This window comes from Thalassophryne amazonica, chromosome 3 (assembly GCF_902500255.1).
Source record: "Thalassophryne amazonica chromosome 3, fThaAma1.1, whole genome shotgun sequence".
Taxonomy (NCBI): Eukaryota; Metazoa; Chordata; class Actinopteri; order Batrachoidiformes; family Batrachoididae; genus Thalassophryne; species Thalassophryne amazonica.
The window spans coordinates 125,045,271-125,059,311 of record NC_047105.1 but is presented as its reverse complement, the minus strand read 5'-3'; the positions used below and the strand labels follow the sequence as shown (position 1 = coordinate 125,059,311).

General features: G+C 42.3%; 1 protein-coding gene across 1 annotated transcript in view; it reads right to left on the bottom strand.

Annotated features, from left to right (window-relative positions):
* LOC117507546 (integrin alpha-5-like) overlaps positions 1-14,041 on the bottom strand; it is a 215,658-nt gene that overhangs the window by 142,978 nt on the left and 58,639 nt on the right. The window contains exons 5-10 of the mRNA XM_034167411.1: positions 10,355-10,416; positions 9,527-9,572; positions 9,258-9,383; positions 2,776-2,820; positions 2,487-2,530; positions 2,196-2,252 (exon numbers count right to left, since the gene is read on the bottom strand). Coding sequence (XP_034023302.1) covers positions 2,196-2,252; positions 2,487-2,530; positions 2,776-2,820; positions 9,258-9,383; positions 9,527-9,572; positions 10,355-10,416 — 380 coding nt within the window. The remainder of the gene's footprint in view (positions 1-2,195; positions 2,253-2,486; positions 2,531-2,775; positions 2,821-9,257; positions 9,384-9,526; positions 9,573-10,354; positions 10,417-14,041) is intronic.

The window sequence follows — 14,041 nt, the reverse complement described above, 5'->3', positions numbered from 1 at the left end:
TTAGTTTTGTGTCATGTCTGTGATCTGCTTTTTTTCTACAAAATTAAACAACTAAATGACCATCCTCCGAGGCCAGTGATTCCAGTATTAATTTAGATTTGGCTGGGTGGTTAATTACAGTTTTTTCTGCAGTGTTACAATCTCAGATCACTTATAACTTATTTTTTTTAATTATTTTCAGGACTTTTATTTGTCAGCTGCAGCATTCTGAAGCGATTTTGAATCTTCTTCCTCATACAAACAGCCTGGTCATGCTCAGTGATGTGGCTGTTTTCTTCTGTACTCCTGTCCATAGGTCATAAACTGCAGATAGTAATGTATGTTTGTCCACATTGTTCCTCCTTTATCACTCAGCTGTCAGCAAAACATCAGTCGTCCCAGTGGGGAAAGGAGAACTTGTCCCTTTCTGTTTAAAAATATATTTGAAAACCTCTTTGGACTGATGTGAGACTGTGAAATCGCCTTTGTGATTATGGACTGTGGGACTCATTAACCGCGTGAGCAGCAGCCTCTGCTCACAGGCCGTCTGCTGTTTTTGCAGCTGACGGCCGCAGAGTGAACATCCCACAACTACAAGATCAGCCGCACGGTGACTTCACAGTTTTACTCAGCGCCCTCTGGCCTCCACGTGACACCTCAGAGGAGATACTGATGACCTCCCACATGCACACCCCCCCCCCCCCCCCCCCCCGCCAACACACACACACACACACACACACACATGCACTCCCATGTGAGCAAGGTCACATGTCCTTCCATCAGAAGACAATAAAGCCTTGTTGGATTAAACAGTCAACTCAGCTTCCCCATGAAGCAGCTCACATTTCCCACTTTTACGACTGTGAACCTGAACTCTGCTCTGTTACTGAACCATTTGAAGTCTCAGTGGTAAACTGTCATCGCTTCAAATGTGAACGAGTCATTTTTCCAGCGGTTATCACCCTTGGGCCATCACTGTGGACTTTACCTCCTGTGAACTTACAGAAAGCTTGCTAATGTTAGCTTAATGGAAGGCTAACTGGGTTTCGCAAGCTTCGCTATCAATGGGGAGTTGTGGATAATAAGAAGGTCAAAAACACTGTCTCACATCAGACGGAGTGTCACAGTCACACTCTGCTCAATGCTTTTATTTTGATACTTCTGGCCTGTGTCCAGCACAACATGGATTAGTGGTTAGGACTGTTGCCTCACAGCAAGAAGGCCATGGGTTTGATTCCCACCTGTGGCCTTTCTGTGTGGAGTTTGCATGTTCTGCCCTTGTTCGGGGGCTCCTGCTTCCTCCCACATCCAAAGACATGCAGGTTAGGTGAATTAAAAACTTTAAATTGAATGTGAATGTTTGTCTGTCTATATATGGCCCTGTGATAGACTTCCCGTGACTCTTAATTGAAGTTAGCTGGTATAGAAAATGGATGGATGGATGGATGGCCTGTGTTCATTTTTGAGGCTTTACTTCTTCATTCACTGATTCAAGTACTATTTATTCATCCATCGCACTTCAATCAGTGCCAGAACGTCTAGTTCCCATACCAGTCATTTCTTGTGCTTCCTTTGTATTTGTTTTCCTGTTGCCAACCCTTGCTGCCCCCCTTGATTTCTGAGTTTAACCTGCCATCTTTTGGATCTATCTATGACTGACTGTGTTTTGACCATCTACTTATTTTCCTCGATTTCCTGTTCACTGCCTCTCTCATGGGCTTTATTGACTTGCCAATTAGCTTTCCTGTGTGTTTTGACCTTCACCTGTTGAACATTGCCAAATAAAGACAAATTCTGCGTCATTCTCTGCAATGGGGTCTCCAGTCACGCTAAAAACATTACAGTGGGCTGCTCTCTCAGTGTCCCAGGCAGGTTCATCATTTGAATGAAGAGGCTGTGATATGGGACTGTCCTGCTACAGCAACCAACTGGTTCAACCTGTGAATAATGAACTTAGCAACTGAAAAACAGTTTGTCTGACTAACGAGGCAATGATCGGCAAAATCATGTGCAGTACATGAGCATGGTGCTGGTGTCTTTGGTTTTCATGCACAGCTGCAGAGAAACCCTGACTTGTACGAAGTTAACTCGACCTCGACCCTTGCTACAGGACCCTTTCTGCAGGGCAAATTCTGTCATCTTTTACTTCCCTCAACACTTTACAAGTGAACACATTTCAAATAGTGTCAAGTAAAAAACAGAGCAGATGGCCATACCTGCTCCCCCGTCAAGTTCAGCAGAGACTTCATGTCACTTCCATTTAATATGGACACCTGTATCGACAGAGACAATCATTCACTGATAAGATCAAATTCACAATCACCCATAAATTATATACATATTACCAATTCATTGAAAGATGTATTACACCTCCAAATATATTTTGTCATTTACTGCATTTATATTTTGGTGGAATCATTTCAGAATCTTTCTTTTTTGTTTTAAGTTTGTGCAGTGTACAATTCACTGTAAAAAAAAAAAGAAAAAGCAAAATGCAGAGTCCTTACTAAACCATACAGCATGAGTCCTTTAGGAACTCCTGTGATGAAATCTGCAACAATGACAGCAAGAGGTCAAAGGTTAAGGCCAGATAATATCTGAACTACTGAATAAATACTGCATCCAGACAACACAACTATGCTTTCATTTATTTAATTTACTCAACAACTTAGTTATCTATTTAGATTTTTTATATTAAATATTCCTTTTTACAACACACGCTGTGCAAATACTGTACATGTATGTTGCGGAGTGGTTAGTGATTAAACCAAACCCAGCGGTAAATATGACCCTCACCTTCCTCATCGTCCCCACTGAACTCGCCTCCAGCCACAGAGTAACCTGGAGGAGAGAAGAAAGAAAGAAAGAAAGAAAGAAAGAGCAAATTAATTAGTTAATACTAGTGCAGTGTTGCCAACTCCTCAGTAAGAAAAGTAGCTATTGGCTGTCCTAAAAGTCACCAGAAGTCACTAAATGACATCATTGGCTAGTTTGCATATCATTTGCATATTATGATGTCATAACAGATGTAGGGAAAAATGTTGTGGGAGAGATCATTAAATACATTATCAACCTTTTAATATTGTTTGGTAAATTCTATATTCATAGAGTATTGAAAAAGAATTTACACAGACTTCTGGCTGAATTGGAACTATATTTAAGCAGTATTAAGCTTATAGTCTCTCCCAAATGTCATAAAACTGTCACACTCTATAAGGAATTTTTGAAGAGAATTAATGTTAAAGAATCCCTTTACTTTTGTTATTGTACAATTTATTTTTTCTATCTCTTTCTATTTGTAATAATAATACTATGACTGTTATTGTGGGCTCGTCCTTTGTTTTGTTTGCTGTTAATGTATTTGTTGAAGGGAGAGACAAAAAAGTGAGTAAAAACACCTTCATAATATTTAGAACTACAAATAAACTTGAATGTTGTTTTTTTTTTTATTATTATTATTTTGCCATTAAAATTGGCCATCACTTCTCAAAATTAAATAACATCTCAAGGTCAGGGCTTCTCAAAGTCTGGTGACTAATTAGTCACATCGCAGCAAATGGGTCAATAGGCTGAGTAAGTCTGAGTGAACAGCTGCGGAAGCATCGCGCATGCATGTTTGAACGCGGAGGATTGTAGATATTCCTCCGCTCAGTGCTTTGGGCTCTGTGGCTTTGCACCAGCAGCAGCAGCGGACTGAGCGGATGGGGAGACCCGCTGCTGCTCGTTGAGAATAGACTAGATCAATACATGCTTTGAGTCGCCAAACCAGTGATGCTATTAAAAGTAGCTAGATTTGTCGCTAGTCGCTTTTAAGAAAACAAGTCGATAAGAGGGTTTGGAAAGCCACCAGATTTAGCAAGAAAGTCACTTAAGCCCCTGTCACATTGGCATATTCGTAGAGCTGCTCATTACAGCGTTGTGTTTCATTTAAATACACCCGAAATGCGTGCGTACTCAGCCTTTTTTCAGTGTTCGTTCATACTTGCAGCTGCGTGTGTTCGCTTTTTAATGTGTGCACACAGTCACGTGTACCACACTGCTATTAAACCAGTTCAGTGCTATTTTCTGTCTCTGTGGAAGTGCGCTCTGTTCTCTACTGCAGGTGTCGTGTGAGTCATTTAACATTATTATTATTATTATTTTTTTTTTTTTTTTTTTTTTTTTTGTCTTGGTGGATCACTTTCATTGTGTCCAGATGCTGCTGAGTCTGGCTGTGGTAAAGGCTGCCCTGAACGAAACGCTGTGACTCGTTAAACTTTTAAACCTCTGGTTGCTCCGATCAGGCCCGCTGATTTGATCAGATCTGATCGATCAGGTCGCACTGACATGCAGCAAGTGCGCTTTTATTTTAAAGAGTCACAGGTTTGATTAGACACACAGAGTGTGAGGGAGAGCGCTTTTATTTTAAAGCCACAAGTCTGATCAGACACACACAGAGAGAGAGAGAGAGAGAGAGAGAGAGAGAGAGAGAGAGAGAGAGAGAGAGAGAGCGCTTTTATGAAACGACAACAATCAACTTTGCGACACAGTGAACAGTCCTCATATAATGAGTCCAGTATGATAAAGTGAAGCAATGATCTTGCAATATTTATAGCTTCAGAAGAACAATGGAGCCCAGTGGGAGGTGTGAAATGGTGTACACTACGGTGTTGCAGCATGGGCGGGCTCACAGTAGCGGACAGTAGCACGGTGCTACGTGTACTCGCGTGAAGGCTCCATGCTGTGCTGTACGCCGAAGAAAATTAAACATGTTTAATTTCTTCCATCCTACGTGCATAGCCCTCACCATACTGCTGCGTACTGAGAAAAAACTCCACATAAAGCGGGCGGACAGCTGCTCATTACAGCATAGACGATACGCTGTAATGAGCAGCTCTACGAATACGCCACTGTGAAAGGGGCTTAAGTTGGCAACACTGGTGCAGTGTCTGTAAGAAGTTTGTATTCCTATAGAGAATTTGGAGCTTAAGTAGATTTTTCATGGATGGTCGTATGAGGCTGTATTTGAAGGTGGGATGTACAAAGAGGTGTACTTACTCTTACATAGTTTTAACAGACAAAGTGTACATCTGTTAAGACATGGTTGACACTGAGATACAAAGAGACATGCAAATACAGTTATTTTAAGAAAAAGATTGACATTCATCCAACATGGTCAGACACATACAGTATATACACACATACAGATATAGGAATGAATAAACACAGTTAGTGTGCATGAAGCAAAAACATATGGATGTGAATACAGTAGTTATTGATAATGTGAGTGAGGGACATTTAGGGCCCCTTCACACATAGTGCGAAGTTTGGTCGACATGCGCACGAAGCAGGATTTTCATGCAAAACATGTGGAATCGTCCCTGCCTCTAACGCCTCGTATGCCTGTTGCTACAACTATTTGCACACACCAGCGGCTGAAAGACAAAGTGTGTGCTGTGTGAATCCATCACACCCTCTCGCGACAGGTGCCGGCCAAATTCCAGGTGATATGCACGAACACCTAACACCTCTCGCATGGCACTTAGAAAATGTGTGGCCAGTCGCACTCTTCACATGACAAGAGACTGCAGACAGTCAGTGTCATACTGCTGTGAAATTTGTCTAAGTTCCCCACGAGTGTGACTTTGCAAACACACACACTGACATGTGGGTGTGTGTGCGCCACTCACAGGAGGCATGGCGTCCGACAGAAGCAGCTGTGACAATCTGTGGATCTGGACATTCCAGCTGAACAACAGCTACTTTGTTTGGACAGTCATGGACTAATGACTGTCCACTGTGAGGCACGTGTGTCTGATTGCTGTATTTACGTGAACATAAATAAAACCATATATCACGGTGGCAACAAGCTGTAGCAATGTAGCGCACACGGAGTAGACACTGACAGCCCCCCAGGTTGAAACGGACCGTCAGATCAGAACACGCAGCAGGCAATCTAACCATCACATCACCCACGTGAGCGCTGTTTCACATGATGCAGTGTCTGTGCTGCAGTGCGCCGTCCACAAGACATGCATGTCGGGCAGAACACGCGTTGCCAACTGGATGCACCTGACCAGTAGATGTGGACATGATCAGAGCACAATGCTTCTCATTCATGTCATTTCATGACTGTATGTCAGTGACCATGAGTCATCAACAGAGGAACAGAAGGATCATATTTGTATTGCTCACTTGATCAATGCGGTGTTTTTATATGCTGTGTGATTTGAAAATTTTTTTTTGTAATACTTCCATGTCCTTCCTGATATGAGGCAGATTCTCGCAGCTTTCAAAGAACAGCTCTGTAGCTCAGTGGTAAAGTTGCTGACTGGCAATCAGAGCTTTTGGAAGGTGCAGGTTTGCATCCAGTGGGTGGTATGTGTTTTTCTTTTTTTTTATTTATTCCACATAAGCAGTGTGATGTTGTCCCACAGGTACCAGCTGGTTTTATCTTTTATTTATTCCACATAAGCGGTGTGATGTGGTCCCACGGGTACCGTTTTTTTTTTAACTCCACATAAGCGGAGCGATGGGTGCACCTTGCACTGTTCCTGCTCAAAAGATACCGTCAGGTGCACGAGCACTCACACCAGGATCGTGCACGCCTGCCCATCGGCGCGATGTTTCATGGTGCGCAAATTCGAACTGTTTTGCACTGTTTCGCCGTATTTGTCCAAACGTCATCCAAATTTTGCACTATGTGTGAAGGGGCCTTTAGGTTTGTTGTGAAATGTGTGGACTGATTGATAACTATTGTGTTTTCATATATTTGGCTTTTAGCAAGGACACTGTAGGTACTTGAACCCCATTCCACTGATGTGAAAGTACCACTACCAGTGCCTTTTGCTTTTGGCCATTGGGGAAAAGCAAAAACAGTCATGCAACAGCATGATTTTTAAAAGTGTGTTGAAGGCTCAATCTGGTTAGATTTCTTTTTTGAGGTAAAGGGTATGGTGGAATATTGTGAAAGTATGAATTTGTTTAGGTCCGCTGTGCCCATCCCTGTTCCACTCACACGCAATTAACTCTATCAAGTGTGCTCAGCCAATCAAGAGCTGAATTTTAAAAATTCAGGTGTGACTTGAGTAGGAACAGGGTTGGTGACCCCTGTGCTAGGAGAATACGAAATATATATTTAAAGTACAGCAGGGGTTTTGCAGAAGAAGAAGGTGGTAAAGAAAGGATGAAGTCACTATTGCTAGACTGAGAACTGGTCATACTTTCTTTAAGAGTACTTTCTTCCTCCTAGGAAAGCACCAGGATGGACTATGTTTGGAATGTCCACAGCCAGAGACAGTGTAGTGTGTCCTCATGCATTGTAATAAATATTGCAGAAAGGCAAGACCTTCTATCAGAATTTAGAAGAATAAGCCTGAAAGAAGTTTCTGTAGGACGTATTTTAGATATAAGATCAAGTGGGAGGGGGAAGTAAGTACTGGCTTTTTAAATACTTGAAAGACACTGGACTCATTGAGAGGATTTAGTACAACTAGAATGGACTGATGCTGAAGGTGGCAGCAATGCACCAATAAGGATGCTGGCTGCTGTGAAACGCCATAGAAGATACTTGCGCTTGATTTGTTCACACGGGTACAGTGTGATAACGGAGCACATTTCCACATTTACAAAATGCCACAAAAACCACCCAAAAATAAATAAAAATACTTAATTTACTCATATTTGCAGTCAGTCTGCATCAGTCTGGGTAAATCAAAGGACCCATTGTTTGTGCAGCTAAGGCTAAGCTAATATTAGCTGATTAAACTGGTGCAGTAAACACCACAGAAGAAGAGAGGGTGCACTTGATTTTATTCACGGGCACATTTCAAGAAGAAATGCATTTCTCGAGTGAGCCAAGCCTGTAATGAAAATAAAGGTTTCAAAATAAAGGCTTTGAAAATTAATCACAAAAATTTTAATAAAGGATGCACATCATCATGCTGTACGCGAGCCATATCTGAAAGCTGAGGCTGATCTGACAGTCAGAGAGACACACACACACACACACACACACACACACACACACACACACACACACACACACACACACACACACACACACACACACACACACACACACACACACACACACACACACACACACACACACATCTTGCTTTACAGATATCGTCTCCAACTACCACCACAAGTAGAAAGCAATTCTAACGTAATAAAAAGTAGCTACAAATGACTGCTCTCCACCCTTCCCTGTTGGCCAGTCGGACATCTGCGCCAAATGTCACCAGCAATTTTACCAGCTCCAGGTTCCCGTCAATGACGGACTGGTGGAGCAGCATCTGTCCTTCTGGGCTGAAGGAACTGGCGTTGAATTTATCATGTTCTGCAGCAACTAGTGCACCTCCTTGGTGTTGCCTTTCTTAACCACTTCTTAGAAAACCCTCTGCGGCGCGGAACACGTCGACACGTCTGCCTGGCTCATGATTGCAGCTCGGCTGGAAGGTGTTGGACAAAATAACCCTGCCTGTGCCTTAAAGCTGATGATAATCATCTTCCCCTGTCCAGAGTCTCTGCTCAGTGCTACAGGTGGGTTAAGAGCAGGCCTTAATGTATTTAATATGATCCAAGCACAACACCCAGCAATGCGACAGGGCAGGTCTTCAAAACCGCGGCCCACAGCGCTCACCCTGCCACACTGCGCAACCAGCGCTTGACACCAAGACCTCAGGTGCTAGTATTGTTTGGTTTCGTGCTGTGTTGTTTTTATTCTTTGTCTTTTTTTTTTTTATCTTATTCTGTTTTTATTTTTTCACTGGAGAAGGTTTATGTCCGCATTTGAACTGCACTCTGGGTAGTCGACCTGGATCCGAATTGCGCAAATCATTTGAGCCGGCTTCATATCACATTCTGGGTATTCGTGCGCCTTTCGTACACAGCTGTACAAATGTCTGTCCCATACGATTGCAGCTCGAATTCTGTTTGTTTTTCCAATTCGTGTGATTGGTGATTGGTACGGCATTCGTGCCCTTAGCTCTGTGAACATCATTCATCCAGAAGAGCTTCATCAGGTCATGTGTTGTGTAGTTCTTGTGTTTAGTCTTTCCTTTTTTACATTGAAGACCTTTGTGACGTAAGATGTTGAAAAGTGCTGCATAAATAAAATTATACTTACTTACTATGATTGCAAGAATGAATTGTACATGTTGATGAAAGAATAAGGAGCTGCAAAATCGTTCAAAAATTATTCAAAGAGAAAAACCTTAAATTTTATTCTCCATCAGTCAGACTAATCAGACCCAGCAGTAATGATGTCACTGGAGGCAGGTGTTTCTCCTCACCCAGGTAACTGTCGTCATAGCTCCCCTGCACCTGTCGGGTGTGGATCTGCCCGTTGACCGACAGCAGAAAGTAAGAAGGGAAGTAGGATTTGACAATTTCCTGTGTGGTGGCTGAGATCAGCTGACCTAGAGGATGAAAAGGGAACAAAAGGCTAAAGGTCAGGAGCACAGGCATACAACCTTTGAACTCTTGAGCTGTACTTCATTTGCTGACAAAGATGGCAAACTGATTTATCTGAAGAATTACTCCACCGTTTGAGCATGCTCACCTTGCCAGTAAAAACTGCCTGGTCCTCCAAGCACAACTCGACCGTCCTGTCCGGCATGACAGCAGCCAAAAAAGATATATACATAAGTACTTTTGACACGAAGCAGAAGGTTTGACCACATTACATCCATTTTGGCATCTCTTCACTGACTTCCTGTCCCTGTGAGATCAGATTTTAAGGTTCTGCTACTAGCCTATAAAATTGTTTACGGACTGGCACCTTCTTTCCTAGCTGACCTAATTAAACCTTACATACCGGCCTGGGCTCTGCATTCTCAGGGTGCAGGACTACTTTGTGTCCCTAGGGTGAATAAAAAGTCTGGAGTTCACAGAGTTTTCTCTTATTGTACCCCTGTTCTGTGGAATGATCTCCCTGCATCAATAAAACAGTAGAGACTTTCAAGTCCAGACTTAAGACGCACTTATTTTCCCTTTCGTATGGCTAGCATACTGGCATAGCATGGTACTATGCTTTCTACTCTTTTAATTCATTTTATTAGGACTTGCTTTGTAGTTTGTGTTAGTATTTGTGTCGGTAGCATGGCCCAGGCAGAGGGTCACCCCGTTGGGTCTGGTCTGCTTGAGATTTCTTCCTGAGGAGTTTTCCCTTGCCACTGTCACCTGTGTGCTTGCTCTGGGGGTTGGTGGGGTTGGTCCTTGCTTGTGTGGAGTGCCTTGAGGCAACTTTGTTGTGATTTGGCGCTATATAAAATGAAATGAATTGAACTGAAAATATTGTTTTTTAGTAAACCCCGTCACTGATGTGCATGTATGTCAGTCAAAATAAAGAAGGTGTGATTCTGTAGAAACCAGCAGTTGTTGCTGTTACCTTTGTGAAGTCTGCACTAAATCCACCCTGGCAGTAGCCCTGTCCAGCAGGTCCGTGTCTCTCTGTGGGCAACACCAACAAACATTACAAACACCAAGACTCTTTCTGTTTCATGGCAAATAACCAAACTCCAAACTTTTTTACAATAACTTGAAGTCTCCTTTGGTAAAACCTGTGTATACACAATGTATACATTTCACCAAATTTCAACTTTCAAAACCAACACTTTTCAAACAAAGGACAAAACACAATACATTTAGGGCCTGATTAATTAAAGGTTGTGAGCTCCAGGCTGTTCACAACAGACAAACAAACAGGGCAAAAACATAATGTCCTCCAACTTTGTTGGCGGAGGCAATCATGCAATAAGGGATTAATTAATAAATCATAGGAAAAGGAACTATTTTGTGGCTTTAGCACACCAGCGACTATGATTTGTGTCACATAAGATAAGAAACCAGACCCATTTTAATCTAAATGTTGATGAATGAAATGAAGACTGTATTATCCAAGTAGTAATTATAATATTAATCAGTCATGTCAGTGACATTTGGTCAGTGGCCCTGTGTTGTTTGTGTTCAGGCATAATATGGCCACGCCTCTGCACATCTGTGTGTGTGCCTCTGTGCCACAGACTCTCAGACGCTCCTTTGGAAAATCTGTCAGTTAGGAAGCTTAATACAAAACATAATGTTAATTAGCAGCAAATGAGCCTTCAGGAAAAGGGACTCATTTGTATCATTTCTCCACTTTGTCAGAATACCTCTGCAGGTCGAACCAGACGTGCACCAGCAGCACAGCTCCAGCCATGGCTCAGAAGGCACACCCTAGTCAAACAAACCAGACTTTGCAGGCAAAACACTCACTCCGCTGTCCAGATGAGACAAATATGTTGAGGTGCATCCAGGAAAAAACAGCATCAGGTGTGTCTGTGTGTATTGCATAGCATGTCTGTTTACATGCACAGCTATAGCACACATGCTGCTGCAGACATGCACATTTTGCAGCAGACACATTTCACAGTTCAGCACCAGAGACAGTTCCCACGGGAGTGACGTTGAAAAGGAAGGTAATTCCGCATAGTCATCAAGTACTTTTTCTGTGTAATGGTTTTGCATAACTGGAATTGTTGAACAAAGTTAACAAAAATCAGAATAAGCAATGATGAGCCCTAATGGGCACAAAAGTGTTTACATCACACAGTCCAATCAGAGGGTTATTTCAGTGTTGAACAGCACTTTTGGTTGAGCGGCAGAACGTCATCAGAGAAATCACCTACTGAGGTGATCAGCTCAGTGTCCTGTGCTCCAAACTGTGATGTCACGGGACCACAACAATGCTTTCAATGGTTCGACATTATCTTTTCAAAATGGCCACTATGCAATATGTTGACTTTTTTCATCCCAATGATAGATTGATCAAATACAGACAGTTATTTATACATATTTAATGAATCAACCATCAGTTTGGCGACAGCTACAGCTATTCACAAAGCTTCCTACACCAGGGTATACTGGTTTTATGCACTGGAAGGACCGCAGTGTTATAGCAGATTAACTGCTTTTCCCACCCAATTGATTGACTCACTTTTTACAGATCATGAATATACAAACAAATTTCAATTAATAATTTTGTGAAAAATGATACGGCGTGTCCCAGCCAGAAGCAGGCCAATAACATTCACATAGTTCCCATCGTGTCTGTCTCAGGATTTCGCTTTTGGCATGAAATTTAGAGCCGCACAAATATTGAGAAGAGACAGTTCCAGCAACCGCAGTGGCAGAAGAAAATAGGGAACCATGAACCACAATGTTTGAACTTCTTTCTTACTTACTAGGTCACACAATTCCTCACAGGTACCCAGAAAACAATTACAACTTTGCATATGATCAGATGTGTAGTGACTGTCCTCTCGAGGTTTTGGCTAATCGGAAAATAACAGAAGACATTATGGAGGCTGTTGTGATAGAGTTCATTTTTCCTGATAAACCATTTGTGTGGAACCGTGGCAGCTGCTGCTCTTTCAAAAAGGGGAAATGCACTGTCAGCTTACATCATAGAATTTGTCAATTTATTTCTACATCAATTCTGCTTTCTGTTTCTTTTCAAGAAAATGGTCTGTGACCCTGTTGTAGCAAGTAGGCGTCTTTTCCAGGGATTTGACTGGTGTCCTCTCAATGACCACCTTAAACTTGCACATGCACTCGCATGGTCATTGCTCTTTTCATGCCTTTCATATGCCCGATCAAAGTTACACAGATCCCCAAAAACCCAGTTTTGACCAGACAAGACATCCTTGAGATGGCTTCATCAAGAGGCCAACAGTACATTTTCTTTGTCACAGCACTTCCAGTCAGACAGATAATGTTGTCATACCAGTAGAGCTGAAAAGATCTGTTACTTTTCCCTACGTTTTTGCACCAAATCAATCTTAGGTGTTCATCTGTCCGGCTGTTTAATTCCAAGTTTTTCCTCATATGGAAAACTATCAAATGGCTTTGACAAAATCCGGTCAACAACATGAGCATTTTCTGTCATCATGTGTACGCTTTGCTAGCTGGCTAGTTCCCTCCGACCTAACCAACATTATGAATGATTGATTGAACAAATTAACTAAACAATATTAAACTCAAACAAGGTTGAAATTATTGTAGCAGGCGAGTTTCTATGGCAATAACTCAGACTGGGAGATGACCTCAATTTAATGGCTGCTCCCGTAACACCATACACCACACAAACCCAAGACCACAACCCTTTGTCATTAAACACCGACACACTCACACTCATGGTGTGGCAAAACAAAGACTTCAGGTTACAACGGTAACTCAGATGATTGCATAAAAGACATAAAGAACAGTAACAATAATCAGTTTAAACCACATAACATGCGAGAAATGGCATTAACTGGTAGTTTTATCAGCAAACATGCTAACCACTGCATGCTGGGAAAACCCCAACTTCCACGACCGCAACACACTACATTATGTTGAACTGAAACAAGAAAATACTACGAGTGTGTTTTATTTACAGTGTAAAAAAATGAAAGTAATTTCACCAAACAAATACCAAGAAATGGGTTGCAGTTTGTCTTTCGATTTCATTTTGGGGTTGACTCTCACTGCGGTATTGTATCACTTCCTGTTCCGGAGCACAGCGGTGTTTTGCTGTATCTGTTAGCTGTTTAATCTGCGTAGTTCGACTGATCTAGATAACTAGATAACGATTTATTTCACAGTGTAATCTTCACATGCCTTAACTAAAGCACCCTCTCTGCTGAATCACCTTTTCACATTCCATTTCACATTCTTTTCACATTCTTCACTTTGTGTGTTTTTAGGAATCTGCTAGCTTAGCGCAGCTATTAGCCCTTAGCCGGTTTAGCATGGAGGCTTCTCCTGTCTCTCCCGCACTTTTCTGCGCTGGGTGTGAAATGTTTAGTTATTCCTCGGCCTCCTTTAGCAGTAACGGTACTTGTAATAAGTGTAGCTTGTTCGTAGCTTTGGAGGCCAGGCTGGGCGAATTGGAGACTCGGCTCCGCACCGTGGAAAATTCTACAGCTAGCCAGGCCCCTGTAGTTGGTGCGGACCAAGGTAGCTTAGCCGCCATTAGGTGTCTCCCAGCAGATCCCGAGCAGCTGGGAAAACAGGCCGGCTGGGTGACTGTGAGGAAGAAGCGTAGTTCTAAACA